The following is a 23,337-nucleotide window of genomic DNA, read 5'->3' on the forward strand; positions in this document are numbered from 1 at the left end:
TTGCCTGATATTGGCCACCCGCGAGCTGCAACAAATTGGGCTGATTTGACTGTGTGGCCCCCAGGTCAACCATTGAACCATAATGAAAGCTTAAAGGGGTGGTTTACCTTTAAGTTAACTTTTAGGACAGAGGCACACGGTCAGATTTGGGGAGATTAGTCACCCGGCAACAAATCTCCTCTTCTTCGGGGTCGACTAATCTCCCCAAACTGCCTTCCCCTGCCTTCAAGCTAGCTAGAATGTAAATTGCTTTGTTTTCCGAAGTAGCCCGAAGTTTCCTCACTTTGGAAAATGAAGCGCTCAGAGTGCCATCCCATTGACTAATTAAATTGTAGCCAGCGGGAAGGCAGTTTGGGGAGATTAGCCGCCCCGAAGAATTTGTCTTGGAATATCACTCTCTACTGTAGTTAACGCAAAGCTGAGTTAAGCAGAATTTTAAAGAGATCGCTAAACCTGCCTGATAGAATTGGGCAAGAATGGGGGAAGAACCTTTACATGGGCCAATAAGCTGCCAATTTATGGCCAGTTTTACATGGTTATGGAACTTGCACTGCCCCCCTACAGATATCTCTTTGTACTGTTTCGCTCCGCACAACTCTCTGCACTAGATACTCATGTCCTGTTTGTCTTTCTCTCTGTAGCTGATCCAAAAAACTCAGCTGAAGCTATTCCTGTAGTGGCCGGTGACATAGAGGTTCCGGTAGCAAAATGTGCATCAGCCAATGGCAAGCCTCCTTCCCAGATCACTTGGAGGTCGACACTCCCTGGCAATTTCGACATGACTGTAAATAATAACACTGATGGTACATATACGGTGGTGAGCAGCTTCAAGCTCATCCCAACCTGGACTGCTGACAAGCAAGAAGTCATCTGCGTGATTTCCTACGACTCTAAAGAGACGCCGATCCCCGTCACCCTGTCTGTGCAATGTGAGTATATTTGGTTTGCGTGCTGAGATGGTGCCAAGCATGCAATGGAATTCACTTTGTTGTATTATGTAAATATTCAAATTCTGCATCCTGTAACATGGGCTCTTGCTCAGCACACGTACCTCAATTAATACCAGTCTGTGACCCGCTACTAATGATAGTTTGTTGGCCCAAACCCACCTGACACGGATAAACCCAGGGCTCCTCTCGGTTTGGGGACAGTTTGTACTACTGTAAAATTATCCCCAGTTCATTCTAATGCATCTGCATGCCATCTCACTCCCTTGTTGTGGTTCACCTAAAGGTGGCCATAGACGCAAAGAACCGCTCGTTTGGCAACATCGCCAAACGAGCGGATCTTTCCCGATATGCCATTAACAGGCATGGCTATATCAGATTACGATGTGCCATGGGCTCCGGCGGGATCGGTCGGGTCATAATCAAACCTGACCGATCGACCAAACGACCGATCTCCGCCGGACGAAAGATGTCGGCACACGCCACACACGATCCAAAAATCGTACGAATCCTTGATTCGTACGATAGGATCTGTGTGTCTATTGCCACCGTTATTTTCATATATTCTAGAATGGCTAATGCTAAACTTTTCAATTGGTCTTTGTTGATTCCTTTTAATATTTGTCTTCTTCTGACTCTCTTCAGCTTTCAAATGGGGGTCAGTGACCCACCCATCTAAAAAGCAGGTGCTCTAAGGGCAGGGACACACGCTGAGATTCAGGGATATTAGTCGCCTGCGAAATCTCCCCGAACTGCCTTTCCTTGCCTCGAGAAAACTTCAGGCAAAAACTTCAAAAACAAATCTCTCTTGAGGACCCCCCAACCTGTGATTTACATTCTAGCCAGCGGGAAGGAAGTTCGGGGGGATTAGTCGTCCCAAAGAAGAGGAGATTTGTCACCAGGCTACAAATCTCCCAGGATCTCAGCATGTGTCTCTGCCCTTAGGCTACAAATTTATTGTTATTGCTACTTTTTTTTATTACTCATCTTTCTATTCAGGTCCTCTACTATTTATATTCCAGTCTGTTATGCAAATAAGTGCACAGTTGCTAGGGTTGTTGGACCCTTGCAACCAGATTGCTGAAATTGAAAACTGCAGAGCTGCGAATAAAAAGATAACTCATAAACGACAATTAAAATAAAATGAAAACCAATTGCAAATTGTCTGTCTCTACTTCATACTAAAAGTTAATTGAAAGGTGAACAACCCCTTTTAATAGTGTTTGTATGTCTGTCTGTCCTCATGCTATAGCATTTCCCAGGCATCTGATTTTTTCTTTTTGACCATTGCCTCCTTGCAGACAGCCCGATTGTTGCCATTGAAGGATACGATAACAATTGGTACCTGAAACGGACTGGGGCCTCTCTTACCTGCAATGCTCATGGAAACCCCCAGCCTACAGTATACACCTGGAAAACGTGAGTGCGATGCTATATGCCGCTGTTGCCTGCATCCTTGATTTTAGAACCATAAAGACAAGCCTGAAAGGCACATAGCTTATAAATGCTGGAATAATGGCCTTGGTAAATAAATCCCTGCAGCAGTATAAGCTTATTGGAAATATAGATGAGACCCCATTTGTCCATGAGTGGAAACGCACAGCAACCATTCTGTCATTTGTTTCCATTGTTCGATTGCAGCAGTTGAGTCAATTCTAACTGCCCCTTGGTTGCTATGGGTTACGAGATCTGGGCAAACTTTGCCTGTTATTACATGCAGGTTACCTAGAATTGGCCCTTTTTTTCAAATGCTATGTCCCCTAAGTAACAGAACAAAAGGCTAATGATCTGACAATTTCCTTTCTTCTCTTTTTCCTTATTTCCTTTACCTTTCAACCCCAAAAATAGCCACAGCAGTTATTTACCAGTTTATACTGTGGCTCTGTGTATCCAACAAACATGTTCTTGTGCCTTTATTCATGATTATTGGCATTAAATATACATATATCTAAAGATCACCTGATTAACTGCTTTTCTCTTTGCAGGGCTGATGGCTCGCCGCTGCCTAACTCGGTGAAAGCCAAAAATAATGTGCTGTATGTGGAGGAAGTGGATGAGCGAGTAAATACAACAATAGTTTGCGAGGTGACCAATGCCCTCGGGAGCCGAGCATCCCAACAGGAGGTGCTAGTGAGAGGTGAGCCCCTGAATGCTGCATGAGTGGAGTGCTGAGCGGGAGTGTGTACTGGGTTTTTGGATGAAGGGTGAGACCACTGTGACAAGACCCATGTCATCATATGGGAGGGGACAGGGCTTCTCCGGACATTACCGCCATCCCATTCTGGTTATAGCCAACATTACTTCCATCTTATGACTGAGTCTGTTACTCTTCAGCTGAGGTTTGGAGTGTCTAGAGTGTATTAAATGAATACTATACCCCGCAAACAATGTAGGTCTCTATAAAAAGATATTGCATAAAACAGCTCATATGTAAAACCCTGCTTCATGTAAATAAACTATTTTCATAATCATATACTTTTTTAGTAGCATGTGCCATTGGGTAATTATAAATAGTAAACTGCCATTTTAAAAATTAAGGGCCTCCCCTTGGAATCCTACGATTCACACAAACTTGTTAGGTCACATGAGCCAATTAACAGACAGAGTTCTGTCTTTTGCTTCAACACTTCTTCCTGTTACAGTTAGAGTTGAAGTATTTCTGGTCAGGTGATCTCTGAGGCAGCACACAGACCATCACAAAATGGTGGTTCAAGGCAAGAGATGTAAAAGGGCAATATTTGCTTAAATATATATTCCAGTTTGGTAAGATTTTTTAATATGACATTTAATTTGGCATATTAAAGAATCTTACCAAACTGGTATATATTTAAGTAAATATTGCCCTTTTACATCTCTTGTCTTGAACCACCATTTTGTGATGGTCTGTGTGCTGCCTCAGAGATCACCTGACCAGAAATACTACAACTCTGTTACCTATAATTATGAAAATGGTTTGTTTACATGAAGCAGTTTTTTACACATGAGCTGTTTTATGCAATATCTTTTTATAGAGACCTACATAGTTTGGGGGGTATAGTTTTCCATTAAGAATTCAACATAGTTTGGGGGGTATAGTTTTCCATTAAGAATTCATTTTCTGGGTATAGTTTTCCTTAAAGTGATGCGCAGAATGTATGTGACAGATGTGAGTGACAAACCTTGTGTTAGAGACTGAATAGCTGGTGTTGCCATGCTACTTCCATACATGTTACAAGCAGTGGTCAAACTTCCCTGTTCAGACTTTCTGCAGTGCACTAATCAAGTCCAGCATTTCCATAAAACCAGTTCCTTTTTAAAAGGGAAAATGTACCCTATTTAAATGTACAGTAAACATGTTGACCTGGGTTATTCTGCCTGCTGATTGGTTGCTGTGGATTACAAGAAATGGAGGACGGTTTGCTCTTCCTTAACCCTATTAATAGACCCACGTTCCAACTAAATTTCCTTAAAGGAGAAGTAAAGTAATTTTTACTTGGGGTGCCATAAGTTAGGCACCCCCAACTGATTGTATTTACTTACCAGACACCCCGGTCCTGTGCACTGATCAAGAGAAAACTGCACCTGCCCTAGTTTATTCCAGCGTGCACCAAAGAACAATCATTTTCCTGCTTCTTCTTTATTCAAATGTCCCGGAGCAGACACATGCGCAGTAGAACAAAATCGTGGCTTTTTCGTTAAAGTTCATTCTACTGCCCATACACAACCGTGAGAAGAAAAAAAAAGCCAGAAGACAATCGGTCCGTGGTGCTCGCGGGAACAATTTGGTGCAGTGCAGTTTTCTCCTAAATGGAGCACCAGTGGTTACCCGAGATGTCGGCTAAGTAAATGCGATCATTTGGGGGTACCTAACTTTTGGCACCCCAAAAAGGACTTTGCTTCTCCTTTAAAGGGGTGGTTCACATTCATGTTAACTTTAAGTATGTTCTGGAATGGGCAATTTTAAGCAACTTTTCAATTGGTCTTCATATTTTTTTCATGTTTTTTTTTTTTTTTTTTTTTTTTTATTCATTGACGCCTTTTTCTTACTACATCCAGCTTTCAAATTGGGGGTCACTGACCCCATTTAAACAGCAAATGGTCTGAAAGGCTACAAATGTATTGTAACTGCTACATTGTATTGCTCTTCTTTACTTTCAGACCCCCTCCTATTCATATTCCAGTCTCTCATTTAAACCAATGCATGGTTGCTATGATTATTTGGATCCTAGCAACCAGATAGCTGAAACTGCAAACTGGAGAGCTGCTGAATAAAAAGCGAACTAACTCAAAAACCGCAAATAATAAAAACCAACTGCACATTGTCTCAGAATATCACTCTCTACATCATACTAAAAGTTAATACAAAGGTGAACAACCCCTATAAGATTTCAGACAGGGTATAGTGTTTTTTCTAGTAGTTCTAGTTCTGCAACAACTGTGTCCCTGTCCCTGCCATAAGGTTTGCGTATTTAGGGTAGCACTTTTAGACTTTTCCATTGATGAGTCCAGGGCCCCCTTAGTTCACAGCAATATTACAGATATCAGTAATCATTGGGTATAAAATATAAATCTCACCATAAATGACCTTTAAAAACAAGTATTTTACCCATATTTCTTCTAAGTAACCTTCAGAACGGAGGTGGAAATGTGCCACAATTTGGGAACCACATTTGTCAGCAGCCACATAACTAATTAGGGGACATTTGATCCCTATTCCTACACCTATACCGGAGTTTACACCTTCTGATCATTTGCCCTAGATTCCCAAGGGGTAAGCACAATAAGTTTGGTGGAGCAAAACAAGTCTTGTATTTGTAAACATGCAGCTGTCAGTTATACCAAGTATAATCCCAGTACTATTGGCTCTTTATTTTGTAACTTCTACAAATCTCACATTTTTTACATTTGTATTTGAGTGAAACGTAATTTATGGCTAGTAATGTGTTTGTCCTGTTAAATTGTTTCCTCGCTCTGTTTTGGCTTTGTGTGGGTACATTTTGTCCCCTTTCTTTGATGCTTGATATGAATTTTTGTTTGTGCCAGATTTTGTTCTGAACTGCCCCTATGACAGTGAAAAATATTACTATTTGTAGAAAGGGTTTTATCAGTTTATTCTCCACATAGGCATAGTGTTCCCTGAAAAGAGAAGCTTGTCACATTTCAGCAAATTTGTGTATTAGCTGCCATACAGCTGTTCTTGCCAAGGTTACAGATCTACTTATCGCTTCTTGTCATATAGTGCCCCCAGTGGCCAAATAAGTATGACAATAGGAAATATTTTGGCTGTTCCAAGTAGTAGTTTGTTTGATTGTTTGTTTTTAACAAAATGGACTGGTAGAAAGCAGAATTAATATCTGAATCTATTACTGACATTAGATGTGCTGTTTGCGATATCTGGCGACAGCAGCCAGGAAAAGAATCCAGCAACAATGGCTACTTAATTTGTCTATAGCAGCAAAGGCTACAGACCAAGCCACCTAAGCTGAATAAAGGTCAACATAACCAGTAATAATTGTTTATTGAGAACAGTGCTTTTCAGACTTTTTTGGTTTTAAAATCTGTTTTATAGTCCAACATTGGCCTCACCCATCACACCCCACCCCCCGCCCCCCCGTAGCTCGTAACTTGGTTACAGATATATAGAAACTATGAATGAACTGAATCCAGGATTCGGTTCGGTATTCGGCCATTTTCAGCAGGATTCAGATTCGGCTGAATCCTTGTGCCTGGCCGAACCGAATCCTTAAAATCATGTGGCTTTTTGTCACAAAACACGGAAGTAAAACCATTTTTAGTGCGTGGCTCTCTTTTTCCCTCCCCCTCGCTGATTTGCATATGCAAATTAGGGTTTAGGTTCGGTATTCGGTATTTCACAAAGGATTCGGCCAAGTCCAAAAAAGTGGATTAGGTGCATCCCTAATAGAAACATTAGGGTAACCGTCACCTAGCTATAGTTTCGGCAAAATCTCATCCTAACTGGCCTTCAGGCTGGGCCCCCTTAGCTCATAACAAGGTTACAGATATATAAACACTGGGGTAACTGACCCTGCTATAGTTCCAGGGGTACCCAGACCATGAATAAGCACTTACCCCAAATATCATCCTAACTGGCCTTCAGGCTGGGTTTCTCAACTCATAAGGTTACCTATATAAAGAAACTTTGGTGTAATAGTCACCCTGCTATAGTTCCAGGAGTTCCCAGAGTAGCAGTAGCACTTACCCCAAATCTCACTCTAATTGGCCTTTACACTGGGCCCCCTTAGCTCATAACAAGGTTACAGATATCTAGAAATATTGGGGTAACAGTCACCCTGTTATAGTTCCAGGGGTTCCCAGAGCAGCAGACAAGCACTCACCCCACATCATACCCTCTGTCCTTAAAGGAGAAACAAACCCTTTACCAAAAAAAACCCTACACCCCACGTAGACCCCCCCGGGGAAATGCCCATAACTTTTGACTTACCCCTCGGTGCAGAGTCACAGCATCTGAGTTCACCGCAGCCATCTTCCGGGTCTTCGTGTCTTCCGGTGATTTGGCAATTTGGCGCATGAGCAGTTGTAGCTATCCAGTAAATTGCTCCAACTGTGCATTCGCCAGTCTCCGTCTCGGCTTACCGAAGACCTGGAAGATGGCTGCAATGAACTCCGATGCTGTGACTCTGCACCGAGGGGCAAGTACAAAGTTAGGGGCATTTCCGCAGGGGGGGCAGCTAGGCTGTAGGGGAGGAGGGAGGGGGGTCTATGTGGCGTGGGGGCAGGGTTTTTTTGGTAAAGGGTTTGTTTCTCCTTTAAGGATGCACCCCATATAGTGCCAGCCGCTGCTGCAGCTCACAGGAGCCAGCATTACACAATGTACGATCTACAGCCTAGGAAAGTTCCCTTGGATCAATAACAAGTTCTGCTTCGCTTTCTAATTGGGGAAACTCTTCCCCTGTTGCCAATGTTTTCATTACTCTTTTATTTGGTGTCTCCACGCACATTTGTATTATGCTTTCTTTCGGCACACCCAAAAAAAACCTGCTTCCTTTCCCGTAGGTGTAAAATATCCCTATATTGGCCCCAATTATCCAAATAACTCTCAAGTCACAACTGAAACACCCTGAATTTAGGGTGTTTCCCAGTGAGATGGGTCTGTGTTTGGCACAGATGTTTAGAGCAGTGTGATCCAGCCCAAGGCTCACGCTCTATGTTATTGCAGGATGTTCCAGAGCAGAGAGCACACGCCGAGCTCAAAAATTATGTTTTAACGCATCCGCCTGCCCCAAGGGATAGACTAAAAGGAGCACTGAACCATAAAAGTTATTGTTAATGAACATAGACATACTGTTATTCTTACTAGAAATACACATTTTTTTTTGTGTACATGTATCTATAGATGTATAGATCCAGTAATGTTGAATATTACTATATAAACTGTCAATACAGGAAATATTGCTGTAGAGGAGGTGGGAAGCTCCCTGTCTATGGCACATGGATGAAACTATAGCAGGAACCCCCCCTGCATTTACTCAAAATGTTCCCTTCATTCTCAGCCCTACATGCAATAAACTGTACTCTACAGCCTGTTTCCCAAAATGTATTTAAGGGAAGGTAAATAGAAGATAAAGAGGTCTATTTTCTCTTTAGTCAACACTGTTCCAGGTGGTAGTGTTCCACAAATGCCACCCGAGCCTGACTATCATTATAATCAATAAGTAGTACTTGCCAAGCTTGAGTTAGACAATTGGCTTTAAAAAGGGAAATTTGCCTATTGATTTAAAAACATTCTTGTTTGAAACATAATCTATTGAGATGTTCCTGTGCAGGTTATTAGGTGCTGCTGGGGCCGTTTAATTCAGGGGTCACCGCCACGGGCCGCCAAATTTGGCTCTACACCAGTCTCCGGGCCAAAAAACGTTGGGGACCGCTAGTTTAATTGAATACTTGCTGCCATTAGTGGTGGGAAGTGGTACTGCAGGTCATAGCATAAGGATGCAAGGTGTAAAAGTTTGCTTTTTAAGGAGCAGTTGACCTTGAAATTAACTTTTTAGCAAAATGTAGACCGTGCTGTTCATAAGCAGTTCATTTGTGGTTTATAATCATTTCCAGATCCTCGGGTTGATGCCCCACTTATCCGAGCAACCAGGCTGTTGTTGAAATCGCAGGCTGCAAGATAAATAGGGTTAAAGGGGTTGTTCACCTTCAAATTACATTTAAGTATGATGTACAGATTGATATTCTGAGACAATTTTGCAGTTGGTCTTCACTTTTTTTATGTTCAGTGGCTTTTGAATATTTGGCTTTTTATTCGGCAGATCTCCAGTTTGGAATTTCAACAGGTATTTGGTAGCTAGGGTCCAAATTACCCCAGCAACTCGGCATTGATTGGAATAAGAAACTGGAGTATGAGTAGGAGAGGCCTGAATAGAAAGTTAAGTAGCAATAAGAATACATTTGTAGACTTACAGAGCACTTAGTGTTTTTTTTTAGATGGGGTCAGTAGTTTGAATGGGAGGCTGGAATATTAAAAGAGTGTTCGAAGAGAAAGAGAAGTAATAAAAAGTAGCAATAACCGTAAAAGAGTAGCCTCACAGAGCAACATTTATTGGCTGCTGGAAAGAAGGCTGGAAAGAATCAGAAGGCAAATAATTAAACTATTAAAAAAAAAGACCAATTGAAACTTTCCTATGATTTGGCACTTTTGTAACATACTAAAAATTAACAAGAAGGTGAACTACCCCTTTACGTATTAGTATAGTAAAAGTAAATACCTGGCCTGCAGTTTGTTGGGGTCAGTGACCCCCGACAACCAGGTAGCATTTTAAATTTCAGGTTAGTGAAAGGCGAACTGTTTACAAATTAACTAAAGTAATAAAATAAACCTCCATTATTTTAGAATATAATTTTAATGTGAACTCCCCTTTTATTTGTGCACGAGTGACATGGAACTGGATGCTGTTTTTATTAAAGAGAATGTCAACCCAAAAAAAATGTTTTGCCTAATAATAAAAAACACACGTGCATTACACATTTTCTCTGGTTTTTAATTTATATGTATATGTATTGCTATTGACAGCAGTGTTTGTCCCTTTGTAGTCTCTGCCCTGATGGCTCAGACTGTTGATACAATTTAAGACAAGGCAGCTGATTAACAGACCTGTCTGTGCTTGGGAACCAAGACTTTTATAACATTGTTTAAAAAGTAACAACCAGGAGTTAAGCCAATGCTGCTTTCAATAGCAATTGTTTTTACAAATACATTTCAAAGCATTGAAAATGTTTAGTGTATATTGGAAACATTGCTTAGAATTATGTATTCTTTTATTAGTCAAATTTTTATTTTAGGGTTGACTTGCCCTTTAAAGTTTAACCAAATCTGCCCAACGTTTAGTATAAATCATTATACTTTCATCCCTGCATGAGAATGCTATGTAATTGCAGCACTATTGTGTGGTGTCTTGTTTGTGCATGTCCCTGTGTTTATGTGTGTGCATGACCTGTATGTATATACACAGACGAATCTTGCAGTGCACCTTACTGGGGGTGGGTTGGGATCTGCTATTGTGTGCTTGGGCAGCCAGTAGAATTGCTGTGTTTCTCTCATATCTAGAACGTGCGCTCGAGACGCAGACAAACAACGCAGGAGCCATTGCCGGGGGTGTCATTGGGGGGGTCCTGGTTGTGCTCCTTCTGGCTGCTGTCATCTTCATCGTCATCCGGAGGGGAGGGGTGCACAAGAAAGAACGGGCTTCTTACAACCCCAAGACCCGAATTTTCGGCAGTGGGAAACCCTCCCAGGAATTTACCTACCAGGATGACTCTGAGATGGGAAAACCTCTGAAAGCCTCTGGTCCATTGAGAGACAGTGGGTTGAGCCCCTCGCTGGCAGAAGAAGAGGAGGACGAATCTGAAGAAAGGATGAAGTACGATGTTCTGGAGGATGACGATGAAGAAGAGAAATTCAACGAGGTGGGGCCCATGCTGCAACTTAGACCTCACCATGACCCCTACCTGGATGATGACATGGAGTCTCAGACTGATGGATCAATCATCTCCAGGACTGCAGTGTATGTGTAATGCTCCACATTTAAGCACCACCAAGCTCACAGTGACTGCAGGGCCTGTAGCACTCCCACCACATGGACTGCAGTGTATCCATCCACCCTCATCCCAACAATAATCCGGATTGCTGGTGTCTATGTACAAAATGTTCTCATCCACCCACCATATGGACTTCATTGTGTGTCCTCACCACCACTATAGCTCCACTCTCCTTCTCTGCAGTGTGCCATTACCTTGCATCTCGTACACACTGGCCTCCACGCTCCTATTTCTAATGGACATGGCAAAAACAAATGTGATCTTTCTTAATTCACCAGGAGTGCTATGGTCTTCTAATACCCATTCCCAACACTGCAATGTTCCTCATTTCCCACCCACCCCTAAACCACTCGGACTTTATGAGGGCAGAATATGAACAGACTCTTACCTGTGTCACTGTGCATCTCAGGGCCCTATTGATGACTGGGGACTAAAGAAGGGGTGGCTGTTCTCCACTCACAGGGGAGGGGGGGGCATTTATTCATCACGTAATGGATGACTTTTTTATTTTCTCTGGACTACAAAGTGAGTGTGCCTCAGGAAATAACAACATGAAGGAGGATGCACAATGAAAGCAAAACATGTGAAGAATTGACTGATAAAGGGTTCATATGAAGTAGGGAGCAGTGAATAGGAAATGTTCCCTTCCCTTAAAAATCTTTTTTTATATATATTTCTGTAAGATAAGAATTTTAATAAAAAATAATTGTAAAAAAGATTCCTGTTGTGAATGGGAAGATGCATCAATCACAATAATCATCTGATCCTCACTCTTGTCTCCAGCAGTGGGCTTGGTGACACATCTATGTATCTGTCTATTGTTCTGTGTTTAGTGTTCAAGATGGGCCCTGTCACTAGCATTCTGATTAAGGGTTTATAAGTGAGGGACTTGTTGCTAGGATTATGATCATTTAGGGCCCTGGCTGTAGAATTCTAGTAGGGTTTATAAGTAAGGGGCTTGTCGCTAGGATTCTAGAGGGGTTTATAAGTGAGGGCCTTGTTACTAGGATCATGATAATTTAAGGCCCCAACGCTAGGATTCTAGAAGGGTTTATAAGTAAGGGGCTTGTCGCTAGGATTCTAGTGGGGTTCATAAGTAAGGGGCTTGTCGCTAGGATTCTAGTAGGGTTTATAAGTAAGGAGCTTGTCTCTAGGATTCTAGAAGGGTTTATAAGTAAGGGGCTTGTTGCAAGGATTCTAGAAGGGTTTATAAGTAAGGAGCTTGTCGCAAGGATTCTAGAAGGGTTTATAAGTAAGGGGCTTGTCGCAAGGATTCTAGAAGGGTTTATAAGTAAGAGCCTTGTCGCTAGGATTCTAGTGGAGTTTATAAATAAGGGGCTTGTCGCTAGGGTTCTAGTGGGGTTTATAATTAAGGGGCTTGTCACTAGGATTCTAGAAGGGTTTATAAGTGAGGGCCCTGCCGCTAACATCCTGATGGGGTTTATAAATCGGGGTCCTGGTGCTAGGATTATATTGGGTTTATAATTTAGGGTCATGTCGCTAGGATTCTAGCGGGGTTTTATAAGCGAGGCCCTGTCCCTGGGATTATTTTGGGGTTTGCTCTGTCACTAGGATTCTAGTTTTATAATTTAGGTCCCTGTTGCTAGGATTCTAGGGGGTTGTTGTAGTTTATCAGCAGACACAGACTAGATATTGATGGTAACATTCCCACTCAAGGTTTGACATTTAATAGCTAAAAACTAACTGTTGATACAGCTCCAGGAATATCGTCCATGTATATCTCTTAGTTAGTCAATACTAACTAACACTAACTGCTTTTTATTGAAGAAACAAAAATGTCCGTTCTGCCCACCATATACTATTGTACTGATTATAGAATGAGGACAAAACCATTTGTGTATAAGACATTCAAGGCTATGAGTCGTAACAGTCCTATAGCGATTGTTATATCCAGCCTTAAGTCTACTTCTCAATGGCCGGTGGGGTCTGAGACAACTGCAAAATTGAATATTGTCACATTTTGTCAATTCCAGAATAGTTTTCTAAATACACTATTAAGGATTCATTAGGGTAATAAAGTGTTCAGATGTTTTTTTGGTATATGCCTGAATTTGGCCCCAGTACAGGTTTGGGATCTTTACTCTGAAAAGCTCCAAATTAGGGGGAAGGCCATCTCCCATAGACTCTATTATAATAATTAAATAATTCTAATGTTTTAAAAATGATCCATAAAAATAAAACAGTACCTTGTGCAGGTATGGGATCTGTTATCCGGAAACCCATCATCCAGAAAGATCTGCGTTACGGAAAGGCCATCTCCCATAGACTCCCATTTTATCCAAATAATCCAGATTTTAAAAAAAATTATTCCCCTTTTCTCTGTAATAATAAAACAGTACCTTGTACTTAATCCAAACTAAGATATAATTAATCCTTATTGGAAGCAAAACCAGCCTATTGGGTTTGTTTAACCTTTACATGATTTTAAAGTAGACTTAAGGTGCAAAGATCCAAATTACAGAAAGATCTGTTATACGGAAAGCCCCAGGTCCCGAGCAGGTTCCATACCCATACTTGATCCCAACAAAGATATAATTAATCCTTATTGGAAGCAATCTATGTAGGGTTTGTTATTTTGTGCGGTACAATACAAAGAGACGGACCGCTTGTAGCTTATATGGAACATCTAGCTTCTTTATACATACAAGTGGGAGCTACCATAATGTTTGCTCTGAGGTAAGCCTTACAGTTCTCCATAGACTGCAGTGTCTGTGGCACCATCTAATGATGGCCGCTTGGTAAATGCCTCTTGTTGAATCAATGACTCTTGTAGCCAAGAACATCTATATATTATTCTCTGGGTCTTTTTATAAGCTTTATGTACATTGTGCTGCTAGATTCAGATCAGTGGCTGCTTTACCAGTATCATTCTCCTTGCTGTGTTCTGATTGCTGCCACGTGGGACTTTAGGAGTTAATGTCTGTGTACACAGAGACCACAGTGTTTGGGAACCCTATTTCCCTTACATAGTCTGTATATAAATATAAATGGTATATTTTTCCACTCACACCTATGAGTGCTTTAGGCTTAAATTCTGTAGCCGCTGAAGAGCTACAGGGGACAGACTTCTAATAAAAGCGCTGTACCGGAGGTCTGTGAATTTGCTTTGCTTCTGTGCAGCAAACTGTTTATCAGGCACATTGCAGTTCAACTATAACATCCAGCATTCCCCTTACAAAAATTATGTCCAGCTTGCAGCCATGCAGTGTTTTAGAACAGCTGCTGACAGCTCTTTTTCTCTATAAAACTGCCATGCTTTTCATTCCCCTAGCCTTTGCACAGCTTTTCGTTCTTCGCTTCTCTGCTATTTATGCTACTATGGTACAAGTTGTATGGGAAGTCTACTACGATGATGCTTTTTGCTGTGTTGTGCATGGGCGGGTTGGCTTTTGACTTTAATGTAAGCATACTTGCTCCCCTTGAGTTATTACCACTTTTCTATATTCTGTATTTGATGTGCCACAATTCTATGTGATCTGGGTTAAGGAGGGGGGTCCAAGAAAGAGTTTCTGGAATGGTAAAATCCATAGGTGGACAATATATTTACTTATGTTGAGCTGCTTTAGTTCCAGGTATGTACAGCAGCCACATGACCGCAGTGCATTCCCTTCAGCAACAATGAATAATATAGTAATAATATATCCAACTTGCTCTCTTAGTAATGCTAAATCACAACAGCCGCACCCCCAAATGGATGCAGGGCTGCGGTTAATCCTGCACTAAACAAACGGCAAGCCTCTTCTGAATCTTCTTGGCATTGCCATTGCTTGTCTCTATCATTATAAAATGTCTGGGAGCACTCTCGTAAAACTAGCCTAAACTTGGGTTGCCACCTTCAAAGGCTTCATGATAGAACATTGCTCTGTTGGCATTTTGCTGCCTTGTCATCATTGAACATGAAATAAGCTCGGAGGCTGACAGTGCAAATAATTTATGGGGACAGTAAACACTGAATTCCAGCCAATTATCTTTAAAGGAGCTTAAATCCCCATACACATGCTCATGCAGAGCTTAAAAACATAATGAATCATTGCACAGGGTGTATTTACAGTCCTAGGCCATTAGTCAACATGGCTCCCCCCTGCCGTCAGGGAAACCTGCCATTCTTTAGAATGTTTTCCCGTACCTGAGTTAACAGCTCTAGACACCGTCTCTGTTTGTTTAGGATAGCAGCTGCCATATTAGCTTGCTGTGACATCACTTTAAGTCTCATTCTGCTCGTTCATAGCTCTGAGCTCAGATTACAGCAGGGAGGGGAGGAGGACAGGAGCAAACTGAGCATACTCAAGCCCAAGCCCTGGAGGTTTATGCTGAAACAGGAAGTCTGAAACAGGAAGTCTGATACAGAAGTCCATGTGTACACAATCGAAGGAAAGACATGTGGTGTTTCTTTTGACAGAGGACTCAGAGCAGCATTGCTTTGAGGGTTTACTAGTGTATTTAGTTAGACTTTCTGATAAAGCTTACACAGGGCTTGAGCCCAGGCAGAAAACCGGTGAATAGAAGTATTTTGACAACAGCTGTCACCATGTTCCATAGAGATATATGGGAAATGGTGACGAAAGCAAATATATGATTGCTTTACCTTTTCGGAGCTGTGGTCAACTTGTCCATGCCGTGTCTGTCAGCCAAGGATGTTTAAACCACAGGGTTGTTTTCTGCCTTAGCACAAGACTGGTCAAAAACACTATTGTTAGGGTGGCACACCAAACGTGAAAAAGCGGGGGACTATCTGGACTCCCCCCAAAACAAATAAACATATACTAAAAGCAGGCTACTCCTTTAAAAAAAAAAGTAACTATCTTAGTAATGCATAAAAACCCAACGCGTTTCGGTACCCATTATGGGTACCGAAACGCGTTGGGTTTTTATGCATTACTAAGATAAATAAATTCCCTTTTTAAATCAATGTCCTGCTTTTTGTATATTTGTTTTTACACAACTCTGGTCAAGATCCCTCGTATATCCTTAGCCTTAGAAGGCAAGACTGGTTCAGCAAGTTTATAGCTGTGATGTGGCTAAGGCAATTCAGTTATTTAAAGCATTTTTTATTTTGTTCAGTTCCTGGTTGAGCGAGGGTCATCCTGATTTGACCTGTGTAGTTGTCCATCATGTGCTGCACAGATTTTGATGACCAAACCTATTCAGTCTATAAAATACAGCCATCGGGACCTGGGCCGCCCGCCAAACCCAGGGCCACAATTGCTGCCAAACGCTACATTGCAACTCATTTGTATAAAAATAGGGCAGATCGCCAACGCTTTGTACGTGATTGAGTCAAGAAAGTGTATTGGATTTCAAGTGTATTGCATTGCAACTTATGTTAGGCTGTCTTTCTTCTTCTTCTTCTTCTTTCAAAGCAAAAATGCTAAGAGTCATGTCTTTTCGTTTCCTGAGAGCAAGTTCTTGGCCAGTCCAATGGTCTAGCTCTGTACTCAACAGCAGTCTCTTCCTACTCACATTGACTGCGATGCAGATTAGATGCAGATGTATGTGGGATATCCAAAGTAAGCAATATTTCGGGCTACATTTGCTGTTGCCTAGATAAGAAAGTCTTTACTTACTGGTCTGCATTACAGGATGTTGCTTCTGGGCCCTTATGGTAAGGCAATTGTTCCAAAGATAAAACTGTCAGACACGCAGTTAGGAGCATCACATATTTCAAATATGTATATGAATAAGTTATGGTAGTGTATGAAGAGTCTCTGCTCAGTTCTACTGAGCAATAGAACTGAAGACAGGATTGACCTTGCCCACCTGGGCACCAGGAAAAATCCCAGTGGGCCTTGGTTTCCCGCACTAACTGCCACTAGTCTGTGGGCGAGAGGTCGACAACAGTCGTCAGTGAGCCCTAGTGGTCCTGTATCCACAGGGCCCCCATACTTCATTCCAATGCTGGAGTAAGGCATTATCAGACGATGCTTACTTCATCAGTAAATTAGGTTTCTTTCCATTCTGGCTGGCTCTCCTGGACAGAACAGCAAAGACCTCTCCTGTAAAGTGTAAAAACTGCTGATATCATGAAACATGAGAGGATCTGAAAAATGACCCTTATTACAATACAAGTTACAATAAAACTTTTAGAAATGTTAAAAAGCAATTTATTGTGGTGTAAGCAGAGTTGTTATGGGATGTCAAGGTCCCACCAGAAAAACCATGGGCCTTTCTCTTCACTCAGCCTCTTTATTCTCCTCTTTTCTTTACACACTATAATTTATCATCAATTGCTCCTCAGTCCTTTGCATTCACACAAGATGGGACATTCAATTTTCTTTGCAGAGTTAGACTAATGGATTCCAGGCTAGACCAGATTTACGGAATTTTTGTAATGGTTTCCTATTTGTACAAGTCTGGTTAAACATGACTGATAATAACAGCACCTATGACCTTTCCTAATGTCTTCCTTTTAGTGAGTGAGCTCACCTGCAGGGCGTTGGGGCTGTCCTGTGCATTCTACATCATGGTTTGTTCTCAAAGATCACTACTTCCTTCCTTTTTAATGGCTGTTCCCATAAAATACCTCTTGTTACGGGCCAAGGTAAACATGACATGTTTCATGCTACTTCTGACTTAGCTGGGTCCTTATCTTCTTTATCCAGGGTGTTTTAACACAGGCACCTGCCAATTTTCCTGTAGCTGGAAGCCTTAACCTGTTGTCCTTTCATGCAGAAAAACCAAACACTTCTGGAGCAGGTGCCACCGGTGGAATCATTGGAGGAATCATTGCAGCCATTGTGGGTATAGCCGTTATTGCCACAGTAATTATGATTTGCAGACAACAGCGCAAGAACCAGACAGCCGAAGATGACGAGTAAGTGTCTATGAAACTTATACTTCTTAGTGATATATGTAGAAGAAAGCTCCCCCTCTCAGTGAGAGGTCCTAGTGGTCCGTCCAACGGGAGGGAAAAACATTTTGTGAAGCCCTTCAGTAGGCTGTGGGTCACAAAAACTTTGGAAGGTCACTTTCGGCCCTTGGGCATCTAGCTTTAAATATTTGCCCATGAAAAAAGTCATGGGCTGAACATTTGGTGGGAAACCAGAAAGATATCAAGTAAACTGGCATCATGATTTATGGAAGGTTGGGTCACTTATGGCCAGACCAGTTGGTTGGCTAAGATATCAACTTGAGTCTAGTTTTCCCTGGATAAGTGCAAGCTGATCAGATCATTTGGTGCAATGGCAGACTAATCGGAACAGAAGGACGTAATGGTCACGTATGGACGTTTTTCACATGTAACAGTGTAAAAGTAACATGGTCCTCACAGACCTTCTGTGATCCCATTAGGATAGAATGGCATAGTGGTCTTTCAAAATTAACTTTCTCCAAAATTTTGACATGGACCTCTTTGGTCCAGGTGTACCCAGATTTACTCATTGTTCTATCTTCTTCCAGCTTAGAGGGGCCTCCAGCATATAAACCTCCTCCTCCATCTGTAAAGACACATGAAGAAAAGGTAATGTTACATTCTATATCCCTGCAACCCCCTTAACTATTCCCACTTTCAGCACCTTCTTAGCATTTGACAATGATTTATACCAGTTTGTAGATGTCTAGCTCTACAGAATGTGAACATTTGAGCCCCATCTGGTTTGTAACAGACCCTCCTCACAATTTTTGAGACTGTAATCTAAAAGGCACTGATATTAAGAGAAGATTTATAAGAGGAGCAATTTCAGTTTAATCCCTAATTTTAGTTGAACCACTAAATGTTTCTGCACAAGACTTTTACAATAACTCTGGAATAGATCAGGTTACTTTACATTATGAAGTCTATATAAGTAGCTGAGCCCTACAGATAACAATGTTCTTTTGTGCCAGACTAAAAACATGGCATGAGAGTGCTGACCCAGCACAGTGTGCTTATATTAAGTCAGAGATGTTTATGTATATGCACAGTGAGTTTATATTGTACTGGAGGTATATGGAGAAACCAAGAAGCACTATGATATAAATAGGCAGTAACAAAGATGAAGGTAAATATTTAATTTAGGAGACAAGGGCTACATAAATGTTGATTTTGTTCTAACATAATTTCTTTTTAAAGCGGTACAGGCACTTCTTTAATGGCAGCAGTTAGGTTCAGCAGTTATTACTTCTACGTGCGGTGTGTGCCTTCTGCTCTGTAGTGTGTCAGGAGGTCAGTGTGATCTGTGTTTAGAACTAACTAATTGCATATCCTCTGTTGCATATATCTATTTAGATGCACTGCCCTGCAGCTATAGGGGGCAGAAACTACCAGCAGCTCCATACACTGCCACAGGGTTGGCAGCTGTGGGTAGGGGTTGCAATTCTACAGCTGGAGCTCTGATTTACAAGTTGTAGAAGCTCCAGCTCTTGGTTTATGGAATGCATGTCTTCATAGACCAGAAATCAGTTTTTATACTAAATAAGTTGTTGTCTTATAGTTTCCTCAGATTCAAGGCGAAGAGATGCTTCCACTAAAAGCTCCTCTGGAGCATACAGACACCATGGAAGATCCTGATATGGTAAGTGCGTCCTCTTTTATGTATCTATAGTTAAGACCTTAGAAGAAGATTGTGCATTCAGAATGATGACATCACTGCACCTCAGACTTTGGCTTCTAAAGACAGCAATGGGGCAACATGACCTTCTGTTAAGATTTCACAAATAGTCCCGGGGAAATTCAATTACCAGAGATCACTTGAAGTGAAAAACAAAGTTTATTTAACACAAGCACTGTGGATTCTGAACTCAAAAAGAACCCTGAACAAAGGAATCCGAATTTTTACTTGTAAAAGTGGAGTTAATGGTGGGGGAACATAGAGATGATGCTACACAGCACAGAAAATCAATGAACTGCTCTTACAGCCAAACAGGTGGCTCTGCCCTCAAGGCCAGGGTAGTAGTGAACACAGCTAACTTGAGAACAGAATCCACCCAAATCAGAAAGGCTCATGGAGGTATCTGCATGCACAGGATGTGATTCTCTTTCAATAGAGTGTGACTAAAGAATAGTAAGTCATGCAGAAGAAGGTTCTGTCCTAAGCTTTTCAAGGTGGACATTCCAAAGTAACGTGGAACTATCGCTACATGATAATTTTATATAAGCTTCCTCACATCGAAGTAAGAAACTTTCTAACTACAATCAATTAAAAAATCTGCATTGTTTATATTCACTGTTCCTCTCTCAGCATATGTTTCTCATATCATTCTGTCTTCATGCAGCAGTTCAGATGAATCATCCAATATATCTTATAGGGGGGCTACCTTTTCCTAGCAGATGAATTAGAGCTCACTCAAATAACTGATTTCAGTACAAACAAAATCTAACAAAATAACTGCCTTTTGCACAAATCCTGCATGTAGAGAGACGTCATGTCTGGTGATTTTAATAGACTGAGCTCTAATACATCTTCTAGGCAAAAGGAGCCCCCTAGAAGATATATTGGACCATTCATCTGACACCCATTTCCCGAATGATGACAGAATTAAGAGAAACAAATGCTGAGAGAGGAATAGTGAAGATAAACTTGATTATTTCAGAAACGGTACAGAATTTATAATTGTATTTAGAAGGTTTCTTATTTCAGTATGCTGCAGCTAAATATTACATTTTCGTGATAATTCCCCTTTAAGTTTCCAGTAGATATTACATTTGAGTATTAGAAGGAGTGAGAGTATAGTGACTATCTGACAAATTGGTGTGAATATCCATCACAGAGTTTAGAAAATCCTGTTGAATGAGGTCCACATTGGTGTGTAGATGCTGTCCTCACCCAAAGGGTGCACCACTGGAATATACAGTATAAGGGATGGTTGCAGTGTCGGACTGGCCCACAGGGATACCAGGAAAAGTCCCGGTGGGCCAAGGTGTCAGTGGGCCCTTATGCTGCTAGACATTTGGCCTATTTCATGGCCATTCCCTATTTCTATGTGAACAAAGTGGCTAAATAGATGGAATAATAGATTATAGTATGTAAAGAAAAGGAGAATAGATGATTGAGGAAAGGAAGAATAATAGTACTAAGAGTGGCCCCTGGTCTAAGATTAATTGGTGGGCCCCTAATCAAAGGTTTTTGGTTGGGCCCCTGGTGTCCCAGTCCTACACTGGATGGTTGGAAAGGGTAAAGATGTGCTAATCTATGTTTCCTTAGCTCTGCCAAAGGGTCTCCATAGACTTCATTATGACCTGATAGTTGATTTTGGGGCCAGCCTGTTGGTGGCCAAATAAGGTACAGATGTTTGTGGCCTCATTATTATATAAATTATGACTTTGTACATCTTATATCTTTGTTTTTTTCCCCTTAGACACCCCCCAAATACTGGTCACCCACCGGATCCCAGAACACAGCTACGTTAGAGGATGACTACCTTGAACAGATCAATCCCATATACAGTGAACTGTCTATACCAGAATCTGGTTCCCATAGAGATGACCAAGGCTTAATGATGTCTCCTGCCGTGTATGTGTGAGATGCAAGAACCCAGCACAGGACCAAACTATGTCACTCAAACAAGAGACAAATCGATACTTGGCATGGAACCATCTTATTGAGCGCTACTTCATTTAGTCTTAAACGTGCTACTACGTGCTGTGAGCTTTTGGGTTAGATCTGCAGTCGCATTTGCAGTGCTGTTAGATATGAACTTGTTTATATGGATTCAGTGTTCTGTAAAAGATCACCCTGTGAATGCAGCTCTATGTGATGTATATCTGCAGTGCTGGGGTGGGGGTCAGACATGTTTATAGATGTCTATCCTTCTTCACAGAGAAGTGGATCTACGAACTTGCAAAGTCAGGCACTTATTTATGAAAGGGAACACTCCAACTGTAGCAGACGCCTGTAAATTCTTCTCTGCACTTTATTTGCTGTGGCTATCTTTCATGTATAGATGGCAAGCCAATGAGGGAGAGATGCTACCAACTGCTTTAGTCTTTTAATCAACTCCATTCCTGTTCTTTATGCTTTCCACTTTTATACCTGTAAATGAATAATACAAGGAAATCAATAGCCTTTTTTTTAAACTGAATTTGAAAATGTGACCTGAAAAATCATTTGCCATTGTGTCTATTATGCCCAGAATCCCATCATTCCTCCTATACCTTTCTTGTCATTTGCATGTTCGTGTGCACAGTGGGTAGTCGGACGTGGAGGCGCCTAGTACACAACTGGGCATATTCATGATGTCAGCCGGATTTGGGCTGGCCATGAGAACGATACATCCTAATGACTGCTGTGTATGAGAAACCCCTCTGCCTTTGAACATACTATATGATAATAGTTCTGTTAAAGCAATTAACACACAATATTTAGATTTGGATACATGGAGCGCTGTGAAATTTGTGATGTTATTGCTACGTATGGTTCCAAGTACATGCTGCAAAGTGAGTTGTGGATTGACACACAGACTCTGGTGATACATTGATTCCTATACAAGAAGCAGTTGGGGAATTTCATTTTAACATACCCGGCACTTTGAGTTAGGGAGGAACTCCACGGGCTGTGCAAAAACACAGACGTCACGTCGGATGCAACGGAAATAAGGTAAGAGATGGAAATGTTGGATGTTCATGCGATTGCAGTGTTCATGCGATTGCATCCGACAGTCGTGACGCGTCAGAAAAACACAGCAACACCATCCGACGTTCCTGTTGCTTACCTTATTTCCGTTGCATCCGACGTGACGCCTGCGTTTTTGCGGCGGATCACGCCGAAATCGTCCATGGAGTATAGATTTGCACTCAGAGCTGTGGGTTTATACAGACATTGCAGTATAAGAGTTCTGTAAGATAGGTTTAATAAATACATATGTACAGGCAATGTGTCATTTTGCAGGAGGGTATTGAATGTGTCTTTGGATGCCTATAAATTTACTATGCTGCAGAAGAGGACAGTCCTGGTATGTCTATGCACTGATATGCTGAGAGAGGGTACTAAATGGGTCCTAGGATGTCTGTGGATTGCTGTGTTGTGGGAAAGTTCAAAATGTGTCCTGGTATGCCTATAAATTGTTATGCTGGGGAGGGGGTAATACTAAATTTGTTTAGGTATGGCTATGACTTTTTATGCTGCGGGATGATATTGAATGTGTTAAGGTATGGATATGAATTGTTATACTGCAGAAGGATGCTGAATGTGTTCAGGTACGGATATGAATTGTTATGCTGCGGGATGATACTTAATGTGTTTAGGTATGGCTATGAATAGTTATACTGCGGGATGATATTGAATGTGTTCAGGTATGGATATGACTTACTGCAGGATGTTACTAAATGTGTCCTAGTATGCAGGGGCTGCTGTAAGATGCCATAGACAGTCATTATTTTTTGGGCTGGTAGGGCCTG

At 41.5% G+C, this 23,337-nt stretch overlaps 1 protein-coding gene across 1 annotated transcript in view; it reads left to right on the plus strand.

Moving 5' to 3' along the window:
* The window catches only part of nectin2.L (nectin cell adhesion molecule 2 L homeolog), a gene marked incomplete at its 5' end in the record, with an annotated part of 31,471 nt that extends 19,749 nt beyond the window's left edge, over positions 1-11,722 (plus strand). The window contains 4 exon segments of the mRNA NM_001094175.1: positions 642-929; positions 2,249-2,366; positions 2,933-3,084; positions 10,516-11,722. Coding sequence (NP_001087644.1) covers positions 642-929; positions 2,249-2,366; positions 2,933-3,084; positions 10,516-10,982 — 1,025 coding nt within the window. The 3' untranslated portion in view covers positions 10,983-11,722.
* Between the last annotated feature and the right edge of the window lie 11,615 nt (positions 11,723-23,337).

This window comes from Xenopus laevis, chromosome 7L, assembly GCF_017654675.1.
Source record: "Xenopus laevis strain J_2021 chromosome 7L, Xenopus_laevis_v10.1, whole genome shotgun sequence".
Taxonomy (NCBI): Eukaryota; Metazoa; Chordata; class Amphibia; order Anura; family Pipidae; genus Xenopus; species Xenopus laevis.